General features: G+C 51.4%; 1 protein-coding gene across 1 annotated transcript in view; it reads right to left on the bottom strand.

Moving 5' to 3' along the window:
• Positions 1 to 24,020, bottom strand: part of TGM2 (transglutaminase 2) — a 33,253-nt gene that overhangs the window by 8,598 nt on the left and 635 nt on the right. Inside the window, exons 2-9 of the mRNA XM_060030794.1 lie at positions 20,912 to 21,091; positions 14,813 to 15,055; positions 11,072 to 11,190; positions 8,283 to 8,411; positions 7,063 to 7,240; positions 4,638 to 4,773; positions 3,632 to 3,735; positions 1,818 to 2,060 (exon numbers count right to left, since the gene is read on the bottom strand). Of these exons, the coding sequence (XP_059886777.1) occupies positions 1,818 to 2,060; positions 3,632 to 3,735; positions 4,638 to 4,773; positions 7,063 to 7,240; positions 8,283 to 8,411; positions 11,072 to 11,190; positions 14,813 to 15,055; positions 20,912 to 21,091 (1,332 nt within the window). The remainder of the gene's footprint in view (positions 1 to 1,817; positions 2,061 to 3,631; positions 3,736 to 4,637; positions 4,774 to 7,062; positions 7,241 to 8,282; positions 8,412 to 11,071; positions 11,191 to 14,812; positions 15,056 to 20,911; positions 21,092 to 24,020) is intronic.

Raw genomic sequence — 24,020 nt, 5'->3', positions numbered from 1 at the left:
ATTTACTTTCCACAAGTGAGCTCCTATACATCCCTCAAGACCCATCCCCAAATGACCCCTCTTCCAGGACACCTTCTCTGACTCCTCCTTTCCCAGGATGAAAGAGTCACAATGTCTTTTGGAGTTTCATAGCTGCCTATTGCCTGTCACGGTGTTTTGGCCCACCAGGTTTTTTTTCTGTTCATATGCTTACACTCTCAAGCCTCTTGAGGACTAAGACTGTGTTTTACTTAATCTGAAGTCATACCCAATGCCTACAACAGTGTTTGGTGCCTAGTAGGCACTGATACAATGAGAACTTTCTCACCTCTAAGCATTTTGCACAGGGACCACTTCTACCTGAAATCCTTTCCCTCCTTCTCTACCTGTTGAGCTTTCCAGCAGGAATGACTGCCCCCTGCTTTATATTCCATTTACTTCTCCCCATGTGCCTTTTATTTTTGTCCCCAGTGTTGTTGGGTACATATTTATTTCTTCTATCAAATCATCAGCTCTAGACCTTTCAGAGGCCGGGGAAAGCATCTTTTCCTTCTGTTTTAGCCCTTCCCACTGGAGCACGGCCACTTAATACCCAATCCCAAGTCAGCCCTGGAGAGTCAACGGGGGTCAGATAAAGCCTGTGGTTTCTTAGTCACTTCTGTGAACCCTACTGTGCTTGGCACACCGTAGATGCTTAGAAAATATCTGTCTATTGAACTGGCCATTGGATGTGCTCAAATTCAATTTTTAAAATAAACCACATCTTTTCCCCACTATTGATTTAATATTAGTAGCAGAAAGAAGCTTCATCTTTGTGTCTGATTGAGCCCATCTTATTAAGTTTCTTTTGGTCCATTTCTCTTTAAACCTTTCCAATCTACCTTCATGCCCACTTCCCCACCTGTGTGTGAAATGCTAAAACAATTAATACTACAGAGTTCCAAGAACTTCTCTTCCTGGCCCCTCTGGACTTCCAAACCTCTTCAGCACAAATACGTTGCAATAAAAAAGCATGGAGGGGGCTTCCCTAGTGGCGCAGTGGTTGAGAGTCCGCCTGCTGATGCAGGGGACGCGGGTTCGTGCCCCGGTCCAGGAAGATCCCACATGCCGCGGAGCGGCTAGGCCCGTGAGCCATGCCCACTGAGCCTGTGCGTCCGGAGCCTCTGCCCCACAATGGGAGAGGCCACAACAGTGAGAGGCCCGCGTACCGGAAAAAAAAAAAGCATGGAGGGACCTCCCTGGTGGTCCAGTGGGTAAGACTCCGTGCTCCCAATGCAAGGGGCCCGGCTTTGATCCCTGGTCGGGGAACTAGATCCCTCATGCTGCAACTAAAGATCCCGCATGCCACAACTAAAGATCACGCATGCCGCAGCTAAGACCCAGTGCAGCCAAATAAATAAAATAAAGATTAAAAAAAAAAGCATGGAATTGACCATCTATTGTTGGAGCTCCCACCACTAATAAGCTCTGTTAAACAACATGGACATCATGATTTTTCTGTGAAGATGAAAGCCTCTCTTGTATAACAGCCATCCCTTTCAGTTTTACTGAGTCAAACCAACAAAGAAAGTGAGGCTTAAAAACCCAATGAAATCTTTTTGTGGAATATAGAATTCTTTTCCTAAATGAATGATCCTTTACCACTGTCCCCCTGCCCCCAGGGTGTTTGTCAAGTTTGCATCTGATTCTAAGGAATTTCTTGAAATGGAGAGTAACCTACAGATCATTGTTGTTTGCAAGCTGCCAGAAAACACACCACACCACACACACACACATGCCCTCTGGGCTGGTAAACAAGCTGCTTATCCACAAGGCAGTGATGAGCCGAGGGCCCCTACCCTCCGGGTACTTGTAGGTGTGGGTAATGTCCTCCCGCTCGTCTCTGCCCACGCTCTTTGTGCTGATCTTCTGCCCCACGACCAGGGAGTGGTTGATGGACTTGTGCATGGACCCATCATCCTGCCGGATCCAGTCCACCACGTCGGCGTTGACCTCGGCAAAGACAAAAGGGGCGTCGTACTTGGGGCTCAGGTCGCCCACCTTGATGGCACGAACGGGAACCGGGCCACAGCAGTATGTCCCTGGTTGGGAGGAGGAGAAGGGTAAGACGAGCCTGGGCTGAGGGGAGGGTGGTACCTCCAGAATCTTCCACAATTCAACCACACGTAGCCGAAAACCTAGAGACCATATAGCCTTTGACTCAGGGATTCCATTTCTAAGAAGGCAGCATCAGGTAAGAATTAAGAATTCCAGGGGAGGGAGTTCCTTGGTGGTCTAGTGGTTAGGACTCTGCGCTTTCACTGCCGGGGCCCTGGGGTTCAACCCCTGGTTGGGAAACTGAGATCTTACAAGGCATGCAACAAGACAAAAAAAAAAAAAAAGAATTCCAGGGGACCCTGGAACCCAGCTTCTGGGGTTCAAAGCTCAGTCTCTTATTAGCTGTGTGACCTTGGAGAAGCCACTTAACTTCTCTGAGTCCTGGCTTCACGTGGGGATATTTGTACCTACCTAAGGAGGATTGGCAAACACTTATTTCTATGTGTTTGATAAACAGAAATGTATCCCAAGGCACTTAAGGAAACGAGGAAGCCAACTGTAGGCAATACTTTACAAGGGTGTGTGTCTGTCTGGTTTCCTGCCGAGACTGAGAGTAGCAGTCAGTGTCTGACACTGACTCAGGGAGTGTGTGCTAACGAAATGAACAAGAGAGCTAGATGTTTATCTGGGTGTGGTGTACCACTGCCTCAAACTGGTCACAAATTTAAATGTTGAGGACTAGAGGCTTGGTAGCTATATTACAGTGCGTCCATTTGATGGAATGTGGTGACATTAAATTAAAATTAAAATCACAGAAAACTGTCTGATAGAGAAATGCTAATGATATATGGAGAAGTGACAGGGCCAGGATGAAAGACCATGTGCAGGAAGAGTTCTTAACCTGGGGTCCATGGAACCCCCAAGGTGCAGCAAATAGAATTCAGGAGTTCATAAACTTGGATGGGAAAAAATTACATCATTATTTTCACTTCCTTCGACTGTGAAAGACCACAAGCCAGTCTTAGGTGCACTTATGACTTGTCACTCATAAGAACCACAGATATTTTTATCTCTCTTTATAGTTGTTACAGATAACCGGAAATATAGATTGCATTCATCTCTACCACAAAATTCTGGAACTTATTGATTCTACTAATAAATCTTGTTATATAGAGCATATATTACTATATCACAAATTTATTTAAAAATTTTTGATAACTATATTGCAATCTAATTGAACCCTAGGTGTTATATTGTGTGTATTTAAAATATTATTCTGAGGAAGGATTCATTTGAAATTATTGGAAGCTGTGTGTGAATGTTAATGAAATTTCTTGGGGGGAAGAGGACAAAGATGCTATTTGACTTTTTTTCTCTGTGCTTCTCCGTATTTTCTGTTTTCCACAATGTGCATGAATTACTTTTCAAATTATAAAAGAGGTGTTTTATAAAATATCAGTGAGGTCCCCCAACACTCAATGTTCTTTGGAGTCAGCCAGACCTGGGTTAGCATCCCAGCTCTGCCCCTCTCCAGCTGAGGAGCCCCTCTGCTGGGTGGGTCCCCTCCAGCCTCTGTTACTTCATCTCGGTAATGGGGCCACACCTGCCAACCCACCTTCGCTCTTCTCCTGGGGCGTGGGGTCCAGGGCCTGCCACCCCTCGTATCCCGGCTGCAAGTCAGGCCTGGTCATCCACGACTCCACCCAGCAGTGGAAGTTCCTGTTGGGGAAACAAAGCAGAACGTGGACCAGGACTCTCATGCAAACGTTCACGGTCACCTCCTGCGGGCTGTCCACACTCGCCTTGTCCTAAGCTGACCCCAGAACGTCCCCCACCACACTTTGCTCTTCCTCTGGGGGCCCCAGTCGGGTGCTCCCAACTACACTGGGAGTCCTCAACCCCTCTCCCCAACTCCTTTCCCCTCTCAGTGGCTCTGCATGCCCAGCTGACCAGACCTCCTAATTTCTCGACTCTTCCTTCTTTTTTTTTTTTTGCTGCTGTTGTTTTTTTTTTTTTTTTTTTTTTTTTGCGGTACGCGGTCCTCTCACTGCTGTGGCCTCTCCCTGTTGCGAAGCACAGGCTCCGGACGCGCAGGCTCAGCGGCCATGGCTCAAGGGCCCAGCCGCTCCGCGGCATGTGGGATCTTCCCGGACCGGGGCACGAACCCGTGTCCCCTGCATCGGCAGGCGGACTCTCAAACACTGCGCCACCAGGGAAGCCCCGACTCTTCCTTCTTTTTCAGCTCACAGGCTCTGCCTGGATTCAGACCCCACCACCACCCACCTGGACCACAGCCCCGCCCCCTGCTTCCGATCTGTCCCCCCGGTCATCAGCACACCTCTCTCCAGTCTGAAGCCTCTGGAATCAAGACCAGACCCCCAGCCTGGCAGTGCAAACCCCGGACGGTGTGTTCTCCAGGACGCCCTTTCATGCTCCCTGCATTGACTTTCCTTCCTCTTGGCCTTTGCTCCTGCTGTCCCCGTCCTGGAGCCTCTCCAAGGCCCGCTTCCTTTTGTCCAAATACTGTTCAACTTTTAAACCCAGTTCAAATGTGACCTCCTCTGAGAAATCGCCCCAAGTTTCCTCTCCAGGGGATCCTTCCCACTGAGCGCCCCCCTCACCAGATCATCTCGCTCTTGTCACTCTGGATCTCCCCAAACTCGTTGCGGAAGTACTCGATGAGCAGGTTGCTGTTCTGGTCGTGGGCCGAGTTATAGTTGGTCACGACGCGGGTGGGGACGCCGAGGCACCGCAGCACTGGGTCGGGGGACACAGTGGAGAGAGCTTAGGGGATGAGCTGAGGCCCTAGACACATCTGCTCTGCTTGGGCCTCCACGTGCCCATCTGTACCCCAGGGAGCACTGCACACTGGTAAGGGTGCACCCACCCGGACAATGGCACCCACCTCGCTGGTTGGCCCATGTCCACTCTTTCCCTTTCACATCACAGATAACAAAAGACTCTAAATGCAAATCTGACATTAACGGTCCTCTGCTAAACCCTCAATGGCTCCCCACAGCCCTCGAGGTCAAGGCCAGACCTCCACCGTGGCCCTTACCCTGGAGGGTCTGGCCCCTGACCACCTCCTGCACACTTTGCTCCAGCCACACTGGCCTTGCTGCTCCTCCAGCACTCCATGCTGCCAACAGCCCCAGGACATTGGCATATGCTGTACCCTGGGCCAGGAAGGCCACCCGGCCGGGTGTAGATTACCCCATCATTTGCATTCATAGCAAAACTGGCGAGTCATCACCATTCTCAATATACAGGTGTGTGAGGGATTCTTTAATTTGTCCTCTGAGGGCAGTGAGCGAGCTGTCTTATTTTATATCCCCAGAGCCCAGCACAGGCCTGGCACAGGCTAATTTGTCAAATGGGATGAAGGAGTGGGTGAAGTAAAAAGAAAAGGAGGAAGGAAAGGAATGACAGAGATTCAGAGTGAGGAGTGAACAGCGGGGCAAGCAGAAGAGGGAACAAAGGTCAGGAGCCCTTCCGTTCCAGCCCCAGCTGCTTCAGGCTGTGTGGCCTGAGGCCAGTCCCTTCGCCTCTCTGGGCCTTGTTTCCTCCTCTCTAGCCCGGGCTTCAGGTGCACTGGGACTCCATCGTGGACGAGGAGGGCCTGCATTTGGGCCTCAGCACAGTTTACAGAGAGCCCAGAGTAACTGGGAAAGGGACTGGTGTTGGAATGATAGGTGACAAAGAGGCAGGATATCAAGTGGCAACTATAGACCACAGAGGAGGGACGAAGACCCCGGGCACCAATCCTGCCCGAATGGTGATGGCTAGGTGCTCCTGACAGAGGGAATTATGGGTGTTTTTCCTCCTTCATTTTTTTATGTTACTTTTTATGTAAAATGTAAAAGTAACATATTCTCAGGGTAAGGTAAAGAAAGTAACATCTAAAAAAAGAAAGGCAACAGAAAGGCCTACTAAATATAATCTGTAGGACCTTTGGTTTACTTTTAGTTTTGATTGAGGTTGAGTCTCTGAGACGGGGGAGGGACAGGGATGTGACCTTTGCCCTGTGCCCACCATCAACCAGAGCAAGAGCTTCCCCGATGGCCCTGGATTCTGGCCGGGAGACAGGAGGGCACTGGGAGGAGGAAGGAAGGAGCAGCTGTGACCCTTCACCTCTTACCTGGTTCCTGTGCCCTTTAACTTGGGTAGAGTCTGGATGCTCTGCTGCCCGTGGCGAGGGCTGATGTCCCAACCCCAGGCCTTGCCCCACCATGTGACAGGTTTCAGAGTACAGACCTGAGGCTTGGGGAGACCTGTCGCCGCTGCCCAGGGAGCAAGGCTCCACTCCTGTCCCAGGGATGGTGTCCCGGGAGGCCTCATCATCACAGTCTAAGGCCAGGAGGCTGGCCTTAGAGGGGCGGGCCCACCTCGTTCCAAGCCTGGCTGTGCCGCTCACCAGCTGTGCAACCTTGGCCAAGCCACTTCTCTTCTCTGAGCCTCCGTTTCCTCCTCTAAGAGGAGCTAATAATAGCAGCTTGTAATGATTCAGAGGGTAATGGGTATGGGCAGCCTGGCCGAACAGAAAAGTGTGTCACGGTGCCCATCACTGCAAACGTCCATCCGATCACGGTCAGCCGACTTATGGACACAGAGAAAATGCCCCAAGATCCAGCTGAGGAATCCCAGCTGCCCCGGAAACCCCCAAACCCCACCTAACTTGAACCAGTGACTGTGCTAAGTGACATCTCCCCGGGTCCTAAGAGCTCCCTGGCACTTGGGTCAGTGACTGCTGTCTCCATTTTACACATGAGGAAACAGGCTTGGAGACACCAGTTCTCTTGCCCAAGTCCTCCCAGGGGTCAGAGGCAGAGCTGGAATTCAACCCGGGCAGTCCATCTCGAGTCCCTGGGCCAATCCACCATTCGGATCCCTGCAGAAACCCCGTGACCACGGGGGTCAGATGCCCCCTTATTTGACCAAATCTCCCTGACTCCGTTACACATCAGGCCTGGGAGAAGGCTGCAGGGACCCGGGCTCACAGAAGCCAAGGGCAGTTCCAGGCCCTCTCACATCCCGTGTGCCGCTCACCAGTGCAGGCCACAGCAGCAAAGACCCAGCACTGGCCATACTTGACACGCTGGCAGCTGTCATTCTTCCAGCGACGCAGGATGTCCACGCTGCCGATCCAGAACATGGGGCTGATGCCATCCCTGTAGTTGTTGTCCCAGCGTCCCAGCAGCACGCCCTGGTCATCATTGCAGTTGACCTGCAACCAGCGAGAGCATCAGAGGGACCAAGCCTGGGGAAAGGGTGACAGCTGCACTAGGGTGGGCATGAATTCAGCACATGGTGAAAGGCAGGGAAGGGCATTCCAGGTTGAAGGAAGAGCAGGTGCAAAGATCCCAAGGTGTGACAGACCAGGAGGTTAGAGATGGTTGGTGCTGGAGAGAGAAGCGGGAGGGAGGAGGTAGAGAGGGGTCAAGGTCGTGAGGGTGATGCTGGAGATGTGAATTTGTCCGTGGAGTGGAAGGGGAGTGACACGGCGTGACCTGAGTTTTACAAAGACCCCTTCTGGCCCCTGCCCAGATTGTGTCATTTGCCCCCAGACTCCCAGAACCTCGAGAATAAAATGCAGCCTCCTGACCGTGGCCCTGAGGCCTGCACTGTCTGGCCCTGCCCTCTCTGCAGCCCACCTGCATCCGACCCTCCTGCTTGTGCTCTGCTCCAGCCAAACCAGCCCCCCTTTTGCTCCTCAAACCTGCCACAGCCGCCCCTCCTCAGGGAGCCTTTGCACAAGCTGTCCCCTCTGCCTGGGATGCTCTTATCCTCCCAGTTACTACGTCAACTCGGGACTCATCACTCAGGGAGGTCCCCCAGCCCCTTGCTGGGGTTAGGCCCTGTGTCAGACACTGTCACACATCTGGCCCCTTTGGCGAGTGCATCGTAATTTATGACTGTGCACTCATGTGATACTGTGGTTCCGCCTGTCTCCTCCCACACACACCCTAGAACGGAAGCTCTATGAAGTTAGAGACCATTCATGTCTTACACCTGCTTTTCCCCGGTGCCTAGGATGTGGGTGGCACTTGACGAATGCTTGCTGGATGGGTGAGTGAATGAATGAATGAATGGATTGCTTTGAGGGACCACATGGCATTACTCGCATTTGTACCTTGTCTCTCCAAATACAAGGTCTCCTAGCTGGAACTCACCCATCTCCTGGGTTTCCCCACCGTGCCCAGCGCGGGGCCTGGCCTCCATCATCACAGTAAGGGAGGGCCCCTGGGGCAGGCCTGCTACTCACTCACCATGGCGCTCACCACCCGGCCCACGTAGACTGGACTGCTGCGGCGGGAGCAGTCGCGGCCAGCGTTCCTCAGGAACTTGGGGTTGACGTCCAAGAGCATCAGGCAGATGTCCAGAATCCCGTCTTCAAACTGTGTCAGAGGAAACAAGGGGAGGATGAGGGAGCTGAGAAGTCACCTCCTCTGGGAAGCCTGCCTTGAAGTCCAGCAGTTGTGGGACCCCTCTGCTGTCTCACCTCTCAGATCGGAGGCTCGGGCTGGGTCTGTCACATCTCTGTAGTGCCAGCTTTTCCTGGCCCAGGAAAGGGGGGGGTCAGGTGGGACAATGACTGAGTGTGTGAGAAAGGGGGAGGGGGTGTGACTGCATCCAGGCTGGGGGGTCCTGGGAACTTGGAGTAGAGCCCAGAGTGAAAAGCCCAGCGTCCCTGGAGCTTCCCTCCCCTCCGACTCACCTCAGGCCCAGCCACTGCACTCCCCCACCACCACGTCTTCACTTCCCTCAAGCCTGACTCACCCTGCAGAGCTGATGAGCCTCCCCTCCTTCCCCATCCTATCGCCACACACCGTTCGGATTGGAACCAAAGTATAGACTGTAAAGAAGTAAATCTAATCTCATCACTCCTGTTTCCACTGCACCCAGAGTAAAATCTAGACTTTTCCCTGTGGCCTGCAAGGCCCATTAAGATCTGTGTCCCATAGAGAACAAACGTATGGACGCGGAGGAAGGGAGGTGGTGGTGGGATGACTTGGGAGATTGGGATTGACATATATACACTAATGTGTATAAAATCGATAACTAATAAGAACCTGCTGTATAAAAAATAAATAAAATTAAAAAAAAAACCGATCTGTGTCCCACCCCATCTTTGACCTCATCTCTCACCGCTCTCACCCATACTCATTCTGCTCCAGGCTCACTGCCTCAGGACCTTTGTACTTGCTATTTCCTTTGCTTGGAATGCTCTTCCTGCCTCTCTCTGTGTGACGCACACCTTCTCATCCTTGCAACTCAGATGTTATGTTTTTCAAAATCTCTCCTTGTCACCTTTCATTGGACGACCCATCCGTCACGTTCAAGAACTCTCCTGTCTGCCCCCTGCTCCCCGTCTCTGTGGTCTTGTCCCAAACCAGGCCTTATCGCAGGTCTCCCTCCATGACACAGAATAGCCCTCCCTGGCTTGAACCATTCATTTTGTGGCTCCCTATTGCCATCTGCCTGACATTCAGGGCTGTTCACAACCTGAACACTGCTGACTTCTCCCACGTCATCTCCTGGGGCCCCTTCTCATATAAGTGCTCCCCAAACTGTAACATACTTCTTAGGTACATAAACTTTCCCACCTCTGAGCTTCGGCTCATGCTGTTCCTTTGGCTTGGAATACCAGGCACCCACCTCTTCCAAAGCTCAGCTCAAATTCTGCCTACTTCAGGAACTGCCTGATTCCCTTCCTTCCTTTAGGTCTTATCATCCTGGCTAGTGATGACTTCCGAAAGTTTGCAAGGCCATGTCCCACGGCTCCGCACAACCTGGACACAGACCAGCAACTCAGAAAATGAAAGGGAGGAGTTAGCTTTGTTCTGTCTCTCAGGGGAGAATACAGAGCCCTGGGAAATAAGAGCCAATTCATTTTTTGATGTATTTTATGCATCACAGTCATATGACCATTTCATTTACATCCCACAGAGGGCTACAGGGTTTCTGCAGTTATTTGGAGGCAGACAGTTTTACGATTATTATCCCCAATATTCAGAAGAGGAAACTGAGGCCAGAGCCCCAGATCTCAGGGATCATCCTATGATCCCAGGGCAGGACTCTCTAGTCCTGAACATGGAGCCTGATCCAGGGGCTGCTAAGAGAAATCTCAAGGTGAACCCTACCCCAGGAGGCCAACACCCATTAATACACCAGGAGGTTGAAGGGCGAGGGGTGTGATGGTTCTTGCTTCATGAGTTTTCTCAGCAATATCTCAATAATTTTTATGGGATGCTGGATAGTAGAGGAAATAAGAGTATTGATTTGGAGAACCAGCCTGGGCTGGCCTGCTGAAAGAGGAGGAATCACATGGTACAGTGATGAGCCAACCAGCTCAGCCTAGACAGCCATGTCCTGGTTGGCCCATAGATTTATGAGAAATAATGAATGATTGTTTTTTCAAGCCTCCAAGTTTTGGACTTGTTTGTTAGTCAGCAGTAGCTAGCTGATACAACAGTGATTCTCAAAGTATCACTGGATCAATAGCATCAGCATCACCTGAGAACTTGTTAAAAATGCAAATCTCAGCCCACACCCAGACCTACTGTATCAGAAACTAGGGCTGGGACCCAGGAACTTGTGTTTTAACCCATTTTTTTAGGTGATTCTGACATATATTCGAGTTTGTGAACCACTGATCTAGATAATGGTTTAAAGCCCCTCTCAGCACATGCCTAGCATATCGTAAGCTTCCTCCAGTGCTGCCCATTATTTTGATATATGGCCTTGAATGTTCCCCTTCTCCCTCATGGAGCACCTGCCAGCCCCACAACTCTCAAAGGCCCTCCTATTCTTTTCCACCTTGAATCCAGAGCTGCTGCTCCCACAGTGGAAAGGGCCACCCTTTGCTGTGTGACCTCAGGCTTGGCCTGGGCCCTCTCTAAGCCTCTAGCCATTTCAGGGCCCTTGAATCTTTGACAGCATGGTGTGGGTGACTCAGACCTGCTCACACTTCTGACTTTGATTTTGACTGTCTCAGACCCAGGACCTAGTACACGGTGGGCCTAAGATGGCTGGGAGGGGCAGGGTGTGGCCTTACCTGCCCAAAATTCCAAGGTATTCTATTGATGAACTTGGCTGAGCCCTGGTAGATGAAGCCCTGTTGGGTGAGGACGTACTCCCGCCGCTCCTCTTCTGAGTCCAGGTACACAGCGTCCGCTGTGGGTGAAAAGGAAAGGGCCTCAACTCGAGGTCTGGCAAGGCCCAGGTTCCCCACAGACATGGCAGCTGGGGTGCCAACTCCCCAGGGCCAGGTCAGTTTCTCAGAGGCCTTTCTCTCTTTTAATCAGAAAAACTAGTCATTAATTAATAATCCCATATCAGTGAGATAAGGTATTATCAGTGACAACAATGTCTGTCTTTTATCCGACACTTGGCATGTGCCAGGACCCATGATAAATGTATGACATATATTAACTTGTTTAATCTCTACAAAAGCCCCATGTGGAAGGGATCCTTGGAAGCCCCATTTTACAGATGGCAAAACTGAGGCTCAAGAATATATTACAGATGGGAAAACTGATGCCAAAACAAGGGACAGGCACACTCGCTGGGCCACGAGTCAGGAACCCCCTAGCTCTGAGTCTCCTTTGCTGTGTGACCCTGGGCAGGTCACTTCTTCTCCTGCCACCTGACTGTGTTCCCTAAGAGTAAAATGTGATCCCAGATCTGAAAGGTGCTTTGCGAGCTAAAGCCCTGAGCCAGTGCGAGGAAGGAGCATCATTCAGGTGGAGAGAAAGCCGAGAAAGTGTCACTGCAGCTCAGGGGAGGAGGGTCCTTGTCCAGCTTGGGGGGTCCGCTGGCATCTGAAGGTTGCCTGGATGACATTCTAAGCAGAGGACCAGAGAGAGCAGAGGTGCGCCTGCTGGAAGACGCAGGGCACTTAGTTCCCTGTGGCTAGTGACGACAGAAAAGGGCCTGGGGCGGTGGGGCCAGATGACTGGAAGGCAAAGGTTAGCCTGGCCTTTCTAATCCTCACTTCACAAGTGAAGAAATTGAGGCTGGGAAGGGGAATTCCAGAGCCATGGTATGACTTTGGTCGGCTCTGGGCATTTTTGCCTCCGTGGGCTCCTTCCTCCACAAAAAAATAAAAAAACAAAAATATATTTTATGACTGCATTGGTATAATGATGAACATATTAATATTATATGTTAAAACACATTCTCTGGCCTGAACATTCATTTTGTTTCTTCTGATTTTAAAAGAAATTAACACATTTTCATGGGTCCCTAAAAGTATGGCGGGCCCAGGCAGCGTGCCTACTGAAATCAGCTTGGGGAAACATGCCCAGTGCCTGGGATGAAGCTGCCCGGCCCCTCAGACCCCTGGGCTCCCTACAGCGACCAGCAACTTTACAGCTTGGAGGAAGCAAACGTGAAAGTGGCTGGGTGTCTTCTGCGTCCTGGCCTGTGGCTCTGAAGATTTTGCAATAAACATCAGCCTTCAGATAAATAAACTATGTGGCTGTAAATCAGTGGCAGCACGGGAGGAAGAATTTAAAGAAGGCAAAGCCCACGGTACTTTCTCATCCAGTGAAGGTGTCAGCACATGTTGAATTGTCCCCACCGCAGCCCAGGAAGCTGGGACTATGATGTCCCCGCTCAGGTCTCTAGCTGGTAAAGGTGGAGGCCTTGGGGCCGCTAGATCCCGACCCCAACCATGTTGGAGCTCAGGGATGGGAGGCCCCCAGGTCACGGGCAGATCCCCCCTCCCCCCAGAGGGAGAGCAGTTTCCTCCCCTAGTGTGCCCAGCACCACTGAGCCCAACTTCCTGCCTCCTCATCACCGGTTCCCGGCCTAGGATGTGGGTCCCTTTAGTCACTGTGCTGCTTGGCTGACTGTCAGGGAGGAGGCCAGGACACAGGAAGGGGACATACCCCAGACCCTCACTCCCCATTCCCTGAACTCTGAAACCCCACGGTGTTGGGGTCGGGGAGGGGCACTGCCACGTTCCTGCCCTGCGGGCAGGGTTGCCAACTAGCTGTAAGTTCACATTGACTGAAATCAAAATGAGTGGACAGTGGGTCCAGCAAGGCCACTTCTGTCCTGAGAAACCATTCCGTGTGGCCACAGGGCATGTGATCAAGGGTGTTCCTCCCTCTGATAAGCCACAGGGGATCAACTCATGCCTGTGGGTGGGAGCCAGACTAATGAACCATCCACCCGGCAAGATCCAGGGCACTCCCAGCTCTTAAGAAAGATGAGCAGATGTCTGCAGACTGATGCAGAAAGAGCCTCAAGATGTACAGTAGAGGGAGAAAAAAACCAACCCAAGTTGTGGGCTGATGGATATGGTAAGATTCTTTTATGTTTAAGAAAGACAGGGAAACCCATAATGCAGTGAGGTCTTGTACAACATGATGAATGTAATTAACACTGCTGTATGTTACATGTGAAAGTTCTTAAGAGAATAAATCCTAAAAGTTCTCAACACAAGGAAAAAAATTTTTCTATTTAATTTTGTATCTATATGAGATGATGGATGTTCATTAAACTTGTGATAATCATTTCACGATGTACATAAGTCATCGTGTACAGTCATTATGCTGTACACCTTAAGCTTATACAGTGCTGTACGTCAATTATATCTCAATAAAACCGGAAGGAAGAAAAAATACAGTGACTTCTCCAGGCACATACATTGGAATCTAAGGAGATAACCCCCCCAAAGACATCTAATAATGGTGTTTCCCAAGGAAGAGAGTCAAGGGGGGCTTGTCTCTCTGTAGTGCTTGAAGCTTTTATAGAGAGGGTGTTCTCATGTCTTACTGTTATAATTAGAAATAAAAGCGAAAGTATGTAAAAGAGAAAATTTAAAAATCTTTCTGTTCAAATAAAATGCCCCAAAATGGAGAAAAAAGAAAGAAAGAAAGAAAGCAGTGGCCTAGTAAGAAGCTGGTTGTCTTGATGCTGGAGAGGCCAGAATTTCTGCCCTGGGCCCCAGGCTTTGAGGAGGGACAGCCCATTCCCAGCTGGCCCCACCCACAAGGCCTCTCTCCCTGCTGGGCTCCGTAGCAGCAGGAAGGAAAGAGAGCCCACTGTCTTGTAAGTCACATGCGGAAACTGAGGAAGGCCTGTGGCGCGCCCCTGTCTCCTCCCATCTGCTCGAGATAGACTCAGCCCTCTCCCGGACTCTCTAGTTTTGTCCAGCATCGCCCACTTGCTTCTTGAAGGACCTGCCTAAAACCACTTATCTCTGAGCCTCAGTTTACCGTCTGTAAAACGATGCTAACCTCTCCCCCTGGGGATTGTTGAGAGCCATCACTGAAAGAGTGCATAAGGAGGCACTTAGGTGACCAAACTGCTCCTGCCCACCTCTCCTGGGTACCCCGCCCCTCCACCTCCCTGTTTCCCTTCCCCAAGCCAGTCTGGTGGGATTTAAAACAGAGCCCCACGGAACAGAACCAGGCGTAAAGCCGCGGCCCTGGGCATCCATTGGGCAGCCCTTTCCTGAACGGGGCTCCTGAACCCGGGCCACCTCCAGGCCCAGCTCACAGTGCCAGGGCCTCAGACACGGGGTGAGATCCCTTCGTAGCTACGTAGGCTGGGGCAAGTCATTTTGCTTCCGCAAGTCTGTCTCCTCCTTTGTAAATGGGAATAATAATGAGTTCTGACATCACGAGGTCTTTGGGAGGCTGGAGCACGGAACTGTATAGAGCAGGCCTCACTCAGTTCAACTGCACGTCTCTTCCGCCCCATCCCCCCACCCTCAGTGGTTCCCATGGGTGGGTCCAGCCCTGCCCATCTCCACACCCTGCCCCGCGGATGAAGCGCAGCTCACCTGGGCACCAGGCATTGAAGAGCAGGGTGAAGTGACCCAGCACGAAGCTGGAGCCCTGGTAGCCAGTGGAGGCCTCCAGGCTGAGGCGGTACAGGCCAATGGGGGAGCTGGCTGGGGTGCGGAGCTGCAGCGAGAGGGCACTGTCCTGCTGGTCCACCACTGTGGCCGCCCAGGCACCCTCCTCCACAGCATCGGACAGCCCGAAGCGGGCCTTGGTCCCGGCATCCTCGCTGGGGGCTGGGCCTGCAGAGGGAGAAAGCAGGGGCCGTGAGCCAGGGGTGGTGAGGGGGGGTGAGCGCCAGGGCTGGCAGGAGCAGAGCACATGTCTGGGGTCCCCTGGGCCTGGGTTTGAGGCCTAGTTCTGTCACTAACCATTGAGGGAACTTTGGGGACAGGTTTCATCTCTCTGAGCCTCAGCTTCTTCATCTGTAAAGTGGGGATCAGACCCCAAAATGTGCAGGATGGTTTTGGGGGAATACGTGAAAACGTGCAGGCGCACAGCACGCCCTCAGTCTCCTAGGAGGTTCCTCCTGGGAGAGGGGACAGTGTGGCCTGGGACAGGGTCACAGTCACACTGCTCTGGACTGGCGTGACTTTGGGGAAGACCATTCTCTTCTCTGGGCTCAGTTTGCCCATCTGTCACATGGACAGGAATTAGGCAAGATACTCTCCGAAGGTCCTCCTCTCCTGCCTAAATCCTTTAACTTTCAGAAAAAGAAGCCGAGACTCTGAGTAGAATGGGACCTTGGTCCTCTGATGTCCCCAGTGGGGCCTGTCTGAAAGCCTGCCTGCTCTTGGCTAGCAGAGGTGCTGGCCAATGCAGGCCTAGGTGTCTGTCTCCTAAGGGCCCCTCCAGCTTTGCCTCTGTACCTCCATAGGCAGCCACGAAGAGCCAGAACTACCCCTCGCCTCCCTACAGCCTTTTACACTTTACAAAGCACCTTGGCACTTCCTGCTTCTCCCAAGACCCCTTGTACAGGAGGGAAAACTGAGGCTCAGAGAGAAGGGCTCTCCCAAGAACATCCCAGGGGTCTGCAGCAAAGCTAACATCTGAGCCCACATCTCTAGGCCCTGGGCTGCCCACAAGGTGCCTCTCATTCCCAAAAGGGATGCTCCCTAGTGGGGGGGTTTCAGGGCTCAGTGTGGTGACAGCCTGTCTTGAACTAGCTCTTTTTCAGTTGGAGGGCAGGGCCTAGCCCATGTAGGCGGGTCTGAGTCATGGGGAGGGTGAGGGGTGCTGGTCACTCTTTCTGGACTTGGGCGGCAGAGAGAAGAAACAAAACCTTCTCTGCCTGGTTGGGCGGCTGCTCGGGAGGCTTTCTGTTTATTCTTGCATCTCCCTCCCTGCAGCTCTGCCCCCCCTCACTACTGACAATATGGGGCCCTGCTCACTGAGGGGCTACCTGCCAGCCCCACCCACTCCCAGGCCCAAATATAACTATGAACTAACTGGCATGACACAGGCCTCTGGGGCCCTGTCTGAGTGCCAGGAGCCAGCTGTAAGCCTTTAAATGCTCCCTGTCTTCCAGAGCCAGTATTTAGGGGAGAAGTGGGGCAGCACTGGGGCCCGAGAGCCAGCCTAGGTCTGGTTCCACCACTTAGACCCTGAGTGCTGTGTGACCTGGGCTAAGTCACCAGGCCTCTCTGATCTGCGATTTTCTCATCAAAGAAGAAAACAGGCTTAGACTACACGCCTGGAAAGGTTCGACTCCAGGTCTGAAACTGGCTCTGTGGCCTTGGACAAGCTATTTAGCTTCTCTGTGCCTCAGTTTCCTTACCTGTAAAATGGGGTCAATTGCAATACCTCCTCATAAGGTCATTGTGAGGCTCAAAGAAGGTGATGCTTGTTAAGCACATTGCAAGGTGCCTGGCACATAGTAAGTGCTCAATACATGATAGTTATTATTAATTATTGTCACTACCACCTTCTAACGCTGTTTAGAAGAATCAGTGAGAGTTTAAAGTAGTGACTAGCACATAGTAATTATGCAGTAAATATGAACTACCCCCAGCGTCATCCAAAGAGACCATATTACAAATCAGAATTCTCAGGCCAAATAACAGATTTTGAGACTGGAGTGGAATGCGGTAATTGTCTAGCTCAATTGAATCACTTCACAGATACAGAAACTGAGACCGAAAGGGGTAAAGTTGGGGTGACTATACATCCCAGTTTTCCCAGGATAGTTTCATTTTATGCCTGTGGTCCCAGCATAATTCTTTTTTTTTTTTAACATCTTTATTGGAGTATAATTGCTTTACAATGGTGTGTTAGTTTCTGCTTTATAACAAAGTGAATCAGTTATACATATACATATGTTCCTATGTCTCTTCCCTCTTGCATCTCCCTCCCTCCCACCCTCCCTATCCTACCCCTCCAGGAGGTCACAAAGCACCAAGCTGATCTCCCTGTGCTATGCGGCTGCTTCCCACTAGCTATCTACCTTACATTTGGTAGTGTATATATGTCCATGACTCTCTCTCGCTTTGTCACAGCTTACCCTTCCCTCTCCCCATATCCTCAAGTCCATTCTCTAGTAGGTCTGTGTCTTTATTCCTGTCTTACCCCTAGGTTCTTCATGACATATTTTTTTCTTAAATTCCATATATATGTGTTAGCATACGGTATTTGTCCTTCCCTTTCTGACTTACTTCACTCTGTATGACAGACTCTAGGTCTATTCACCTCATTACAAATAGCTCAATTTCATTCCTTTTTATGGCTGAGTAATATTCCATTGTATATATGTGCCACATCTTCTTTATCCATTCATCCGATGATGGACACTTAGGTTGTTTCCATCTCCGGGCTATTGTAAATAGAGCTGCAATGAACATTTTGGTACATGACTCTTTTTGAATTATGGTTTTCTCAGGGTATATGCCCAGTAGTGGGATTGCTGGGTCATATGGTAGTTCTATTTGTAGTTTTTTAAGGAACCTCCATACTGTTCTCCATAATGGCTGTATCAATTTACATTCCCACCAACAGTGCAAGAGGGTTCCCTTTTCTCCACACCCTCTCCAGAATTTATTGTTTGTAGATATTTTGATGATGGCCATTCTGACCGGTGTGAGGTGATACCTCACTGTAGTTTTGATTTGCATTTCTCTAATGATTAGTGATGTTGAGCATTCTTTCATGTGTTTGTTGACAATCTGTATATCTTCTTTGGAGAAATGTCTATTTAGGTCTCCTGCCCATTTTTGGATTGGGTTGTTTGTTTTTTTGTTATTGAGCTGCATGAGCTGCTTGTAAATTTTGGAGATAAATCCTTTGTCAGTTGCTTCGTTTGCAAATATTTTCTCCCATTCTGAGGGTTGTCTTTTGGTCTTGTTTATGGTTTCCTTTGCTGTGCAAAAGCCTGGAAGCTTCATTAGGTCCCATTTGTTTATCCAGCATAATTCTTAATGGCACCCCTTTCATTCTCAGAAAAGACTCTGTTTGGATGATCAATGATCTGGTCTCCATGGTAACGGCCTGGGCCAGGTACCATAGCCACCATCACTATTGATACATCACCCTCAGGGACAGGCCAGGAAACACATTTCCCTTTCTCTCTGTCCCGCGGAAACCGTGTACATACACGCACTTACACACCCTTTTCTTCTGAGGGGTCCTGGTGGATGGGATGCGGACGGGCTGCCCCCGGCCCCACTGCTGCTCACATAAACTGGCTTAGAAAACTCCTTGGCTGCGGTTCCACGCGGTACTCTTTGTGGGGCTAGAGGCGCCGCAGAGACCCCCCTGGGTAAATGGCCCTGGAGACCTGAGGGGTCCTGGCCACTACCCCGACCACGGCAGTGAGGGCCTGGGTGGGGTGGATGAGGGGAACCTTCCAGAGTCAAGCCTCCTATTAGCTGCAGAAGGCTTCTTTTCACTGCTTCAGGATGACCTCACTCTCACCCGACCCACCTTCCCAACCCTGGCCCGCCTTGGGGGGAAGCAGAGCTTTATTCCTTAACAAGGGTGGTGCTTGTCTGCTGTGGTCTGTACCCCACAGCAGAGCCTGTCTGGCCTCGAATTGTCAGGGTGAAATGCATGGCATCTGGGCATGGGTGGGGTCAGGTCACACACCCCATTTGCTGAATGACCTTCGCCAGCTCTCTCCCCTCTCTGGGCCTCAGTTTCCCTGAAGAGGTAGGACAGGCTGATCATAAGCTAGAATGTTCCAACACTAGGGCAGGGTGCCCAGGCCAGGCCCAGGGTCGGGGGCTGACCAAAGCCAGGCCTCAAGGCAGAAAGCTCCGCTTCCTGGTATTGTTTCTCAGCTTCCCCAGCCCACAGGAGGGTCTCGGTAGCTCAGACAGGGAGGCCGAGTGCACCCAGAGATACAGTGCCTTCTGTGGCTGCCCCGGGGGCTGTGGACGTTACCAGGGCAGGTTGGCTATGATTTGAGATAAGTTGGCAGAGACTGGAGAACAGAGATTAGTTGCTGGGGTAAGAAGGTCAGCTGCCTGCCTCCCCCGTGGCCCCAACCCTGAACTTGGGGCCTCGTGACCTAGTGTCAGGCTACCTAGACAAATGGAGAAGAAGGAGAAAGAAATTCGGACACCTTGAAAGTGAAAGAAGGAAAAAGAGATGGGAAATACCCAAGTTGGCAGTTCATCGACCATCCATTTCACAGAGGAATAAACTGAGGCCGGCAGGCACTTGTGGTGAACAAGTAAATGTCCCTGCTCTCAGATCACATCAATGAAAAGCCTCAACTCTAGGGTCAGGGTTTCAATCCTGCTGTGTCCCTAACTTACTGTGTGACCTGGGCAAGTAACTTGACCTTTCTGAGTCTCAGAGTTCTCATCTGTAAAATGGGTGTTAGTTATGCTTCCAGAACAGAAGGATTCAGGATGAGTATGCATACACCATAGATGTGATTTTCATCAAGCCAAGTCTGACACTTCTCAGGGCACCACACCCAGCCCTTAACTGCCATGGATTCAGCCTTCCACTTTACAGAGGGGGAAACTGAGGCTGGAAAGATCAGAGACTTGCAGGAGGCCCCTCAGATTTATTGGAAGAACCCCAAGGATGCTGGGTATGTGTGTGGGGGGGTACCCTGGCTAGTAGGTGTGTTCCTGCCAGAAGGGAAGGGGGAGGAAGGAAAGGGATGAAGGGGATATCCGTGGCCGGTCTGCAGGCACTGTGATAAGCTTTATCAAACGGCCTCCCAGGTAGTACGGGCCTCAGCCTGCTTGCTCTCTGGCCTCAGAGACCTCAGAAAGAGCTAGAGCTCACCTTTCCCACACTTGGGCCAGAGTCCCAGCCAGGCGGCCCCTCTCTGACCTCAAGGGAGTGGTTCCCATCAGAAGCCAAACCCAGGGATTTGACATTTAAGGCCACTTTCCTGGGAATAGCAAAGAAGACTGGACACTGGGCATCTGGGGATGGGGTGGTTGGGGCCTCAATGTCCCTTCATCCATCACTGGAGTCCCTGGAGCAAGACCAGCAAACAGCTGCTAACATCTGCAGAGCACTCCCTCATGTCAGGCCCTTCTCACCTAACTACCTTCCACCAGGAGCGCTTTACCTCAGAGAGGCTAAGCAACTTGCCCAGGGTCACACAGCGGGTAGGCAGTCTGGTCCACACCAGAACCCAGGTCTGTCTGTCCAGCTCCTGAGCCTGAGGCAGCCTCCCAAGGCTTAGAGAAAGAACCAGGGGAACATAAAACTGCCCACTCAGAGGGCTGGAGCAGCTGGGGTTCTCTCCACCAACCAGACCCTCTTTGGGCCTGATCCCAGAGGCTTCATCAGGTTGCGTGGGTTTGCGGGGGTGACTGTTGATAAGAACTGGGAAGTTGTTCTCATGTGGGAAAAGGCAGGCAGGACCTTGATGGACCCGTGTGGCGGCAAACCTCCCGCTCAACCCTGGTGACAACAGGTTGTCAGGAACCCAGGCGTCCAGAAGCACAGACTTATCTACAAGACTGAGGGCCTGCGGAGACATCTCTGCACTCTCTGGCCTCAGTTCCCTCATCTGTAAAATGGGTTATGACTGCTGGGAATTTCTCAGGGGGTGAAGAGGAACGGCGTCACCTGTCCCATGGTCTGTCAGAGGACAACAAAACCACAGAACAGGGAGGTGCGGGCGTGGGACTCACCAGTCACGGCACAGAAGGTGAGGCTGTCCACGCCGGCCTCGTAGTTTCGGCCCTCGAAGTGCAGCGTCAGCCAGAAGGGCTGGCCCCGTCGCACCACCAGCTTCTCCCTGCACAGGTCAGCCGTGTGGTGGTCACGGCCATTGGCCTCCAGCTCCAGGTCACATCTCTCCAGAACAAGATCTGTGGAGACAGATCTTGAGCCGTGGTTCCATCCCTCAGCCAGCTGTGAGCCCTGAGCTCCCTGGACGTGAGGGGTTCAGGGCGCCCCCCGGGAGCCAGTCTTCCCAATCCCCACCCGCCCTGTCCCCCAGGGGCTAACTGGGCCTGAATCTCCCCGACTCTTTTTTTTTTTTTTGGCCATGCTGCGCGGCTTGCAGGATCTTAGTTCCCAGACCAGGGATTGAACCTGGGCCCACTGCAGTGGAAGCCCAGAGTCCTAACCACTGGACCGATGGGGAATTCCCTCCCCAGCTCTTAATCACAGGTTGCGTGCACTGCGGCAAGTGGGGAAGCTTTGCACCTCCCAGCCGTGGACCCTCAGGCAACTCAGCTTTTCTGGGCCTCACTTTTCCCCATGTGTCCACAGGTGGGGACAGCAGGACCCACCTAACAGGGCTGTGGTGAGCCATTTAGCCCGGTGCTCGGCTCATAATAAATGCCTACTGAACACGAGCTAGTCTATTGTGATTGGAGGGCTCTTTTGGTAAAAAGGGGGGTGGTGTTCGGTATCGATTAACTACACAGGCTTTGCCTTTTAGGTTCAATTTCCGATTTCCAGAAAATACAGAAGACTGAGGAAGATGTAAACACAGAACCAGGAAGCAATCCACAAAATTCATACTCTGGGAAACTATAGGTAAAGTATTTGGTTTCTTTAACCAATAAATTACAAAAAAAAAAAAAACCCAGAAAAGACAAGAAAAAAAAGTTGAAGGGATAACCTATAGACTAAGAGAAACCTAAAACACATTACAACCCACTGTGCTGTGTGACGCTTATTTGGATTTTGATTTTAAAAACTATTTATTACATGCATGAGGCAATTAGAAATTTGAATACTGATGTATAATGGTGATATTAAGGAATTTTTAATTTGTTTATGTCTAAAAAGGAGTCCTTATTCTTTGGAGAGATATATTGAAATATTTACGGATGAAATGATGTGATGCCTGGGATTTGTTTCCAAATAATAGGTTGTGGGGTGTGAGGGCAGGAGGCAACAGTAGCCATAAGTTGGTGGTAGCTGGGACCAGGTGACGAGAACATAGGCATTTATTCTACTGTTCTCTCTACTTTTATGTATGTTCATTATTCTCCATAATATAAATTTTTTTCAATGACAGAGGTTTTGGAGTCTTCTGGACCTGAGTTTCAGTTCTGCTGTGCCGCTGTGTGATCCTGGGGAAGGTGTCTCTCCCTCTCTGTGCCTCCTTTACTGAAGCATCAAAGGGCTGCTGTGAGGTCTAGCAGAGGACACCCTTTCCCCGGGGCCGAGCCCAGGGCAAAAGTTTGATATGTGAAAGTTCTCTTTTCCCATATTTTCAGAGGGAGCTGAAGACCAGGGGAGGGACTGGGGTGATGGGAGAGTGGGGGTCAAATCTCATAAACCTTGGCAAGTTCAATCTGACCTAATCAAGGTCAAGATTAGGGGGACCGTAGGGTGAGAGGAGTGGGCAAGGGAGATGCTCAGAATTATGGGGCCCTTAAGAGTATGTGGTCCCACTGAGGCCCAGGGGCAGGGATTTGCCAAAGTCACCCAGCAAGTGGGTCCTTCCACAGGGACATACATGCAGGTCTCCTCCCTTCCGCCATGGAATAGCCCCCAAATGAGGCGCGAATTGCCCAGTAACTGCCGAGGGCTTTGACATGGATTATCTCCACTTAAACCTCACAACTACCCACCTACACAGCTACTACCACTACCTTCACTTTGTAGACAGAGACATTACGCGGCCCCAGGTCTCACGGCAAGCACAAGCTGAAGCTTTGGGGTTTGAATCCAGGGCTGTAGGTTCGGGAGCCCGCACTGGTAACAACCTCACTCACAGCTCAGGATTTGTTGTCCATCCCCCTGACCCCCTCCACCCCTCCCATCCCCCGCCCACTTCCCGTGTTGTTTCAAGCCTAGGAGGAGACCTGGAGGAAGTTGAGGCCCCTGCAATCACAGCAAGAGAGACCTCCGCTAGCCACAGGGAAGAACTTCCTGCTGGCCTGTTGGGGTGAAGAAACACTGTTTTGGGAAACTTCAACTCCAGAGAGCTTAAGCAAGAAAGAGGCCACTGTTGTCCCCCTAGGAGACCTTAGGGAGATGGTCAGTCCCTGGTCTGGGGCAGATGCAGCGCTTTCTCACTCTATTGTCTGAAGAAAGATTTCCAGAAATCATGCCCAGCTCTAGAGGTGCAGAAACACTGGGGTCCAGGATCTTAGGATTTCTGCACTGAGAAAGGACCCGAGGTCTTCCAGGCCACCGGGACCCCTGTAGGAAGTGGCCACTCTGGCAGTGGGTCAGGGGGCTCATCATAATTGGCATCTCCAGAGTCCCCCAGGTCTACGGAACCCCACTCTTGGGGACAGGGTGGGAAACTGCATGGGGCACAAGTGGCCGCCTAGGTGACGCGTCACACCCAGCCCTGAGCTGGCTTTCCATGGCATGTGTTGGGGAGCCGGATCCCAGAGAGGGACAAAGGTGGCCCGAGATCACACAGCAGGTCGGGCACGTCGGTGGTTCCCCCTGCTTGTTCCTGCTCCACGCGCCCCGGGTCCCTCTCCATGTTCGCTCTGCCCACCCTCCTTCCTGGGGGCTGCGGTGGTGCAGAGGCCACCTCCAAATGGACTTGACCCAAGAGTCAGCCAGGATGCTGAGTCCAGCAGCATTAGTACAGGCGCACCTCCCATCGTAGAAATCCCTCCTCTGAAATGGTAGCCCTGCCCGTGTGTGTGTGTGTGTGTGTGTGTGTGTGTGTAGGAAATGAATTGAGCTCCTTCTCCAGTCCTTTCACAGATGTACTGAGGACTGGCATTACTGTCCATGTTTTACAGGAGGGGAAACTGAGACTCAACCGGTGGCCAAGGACAAGGGTTGCAGAACTTGAGGGCAGGGAGGGACCTA

Source organism: Delphinus delphis, chromosome 15 (genome assembly GCF_949987515.2).
Source record: "Delphinus delphis chromosome 15, mDelDel1.2, whole genome shotgun sequence".
Taxonomy (NCBI): domain Eukaryota; kingdom Metazoa; phylum Chordata; class Mammalia; order Artiodactyla; family Delphinidae; genus Delphinus; species Delphinus delphis.
The sequence above is the reverse complement of the archived record's forward strand: the minus strand, read 5'-3'. Positions and strand labels throughout refer to the sequence as shown.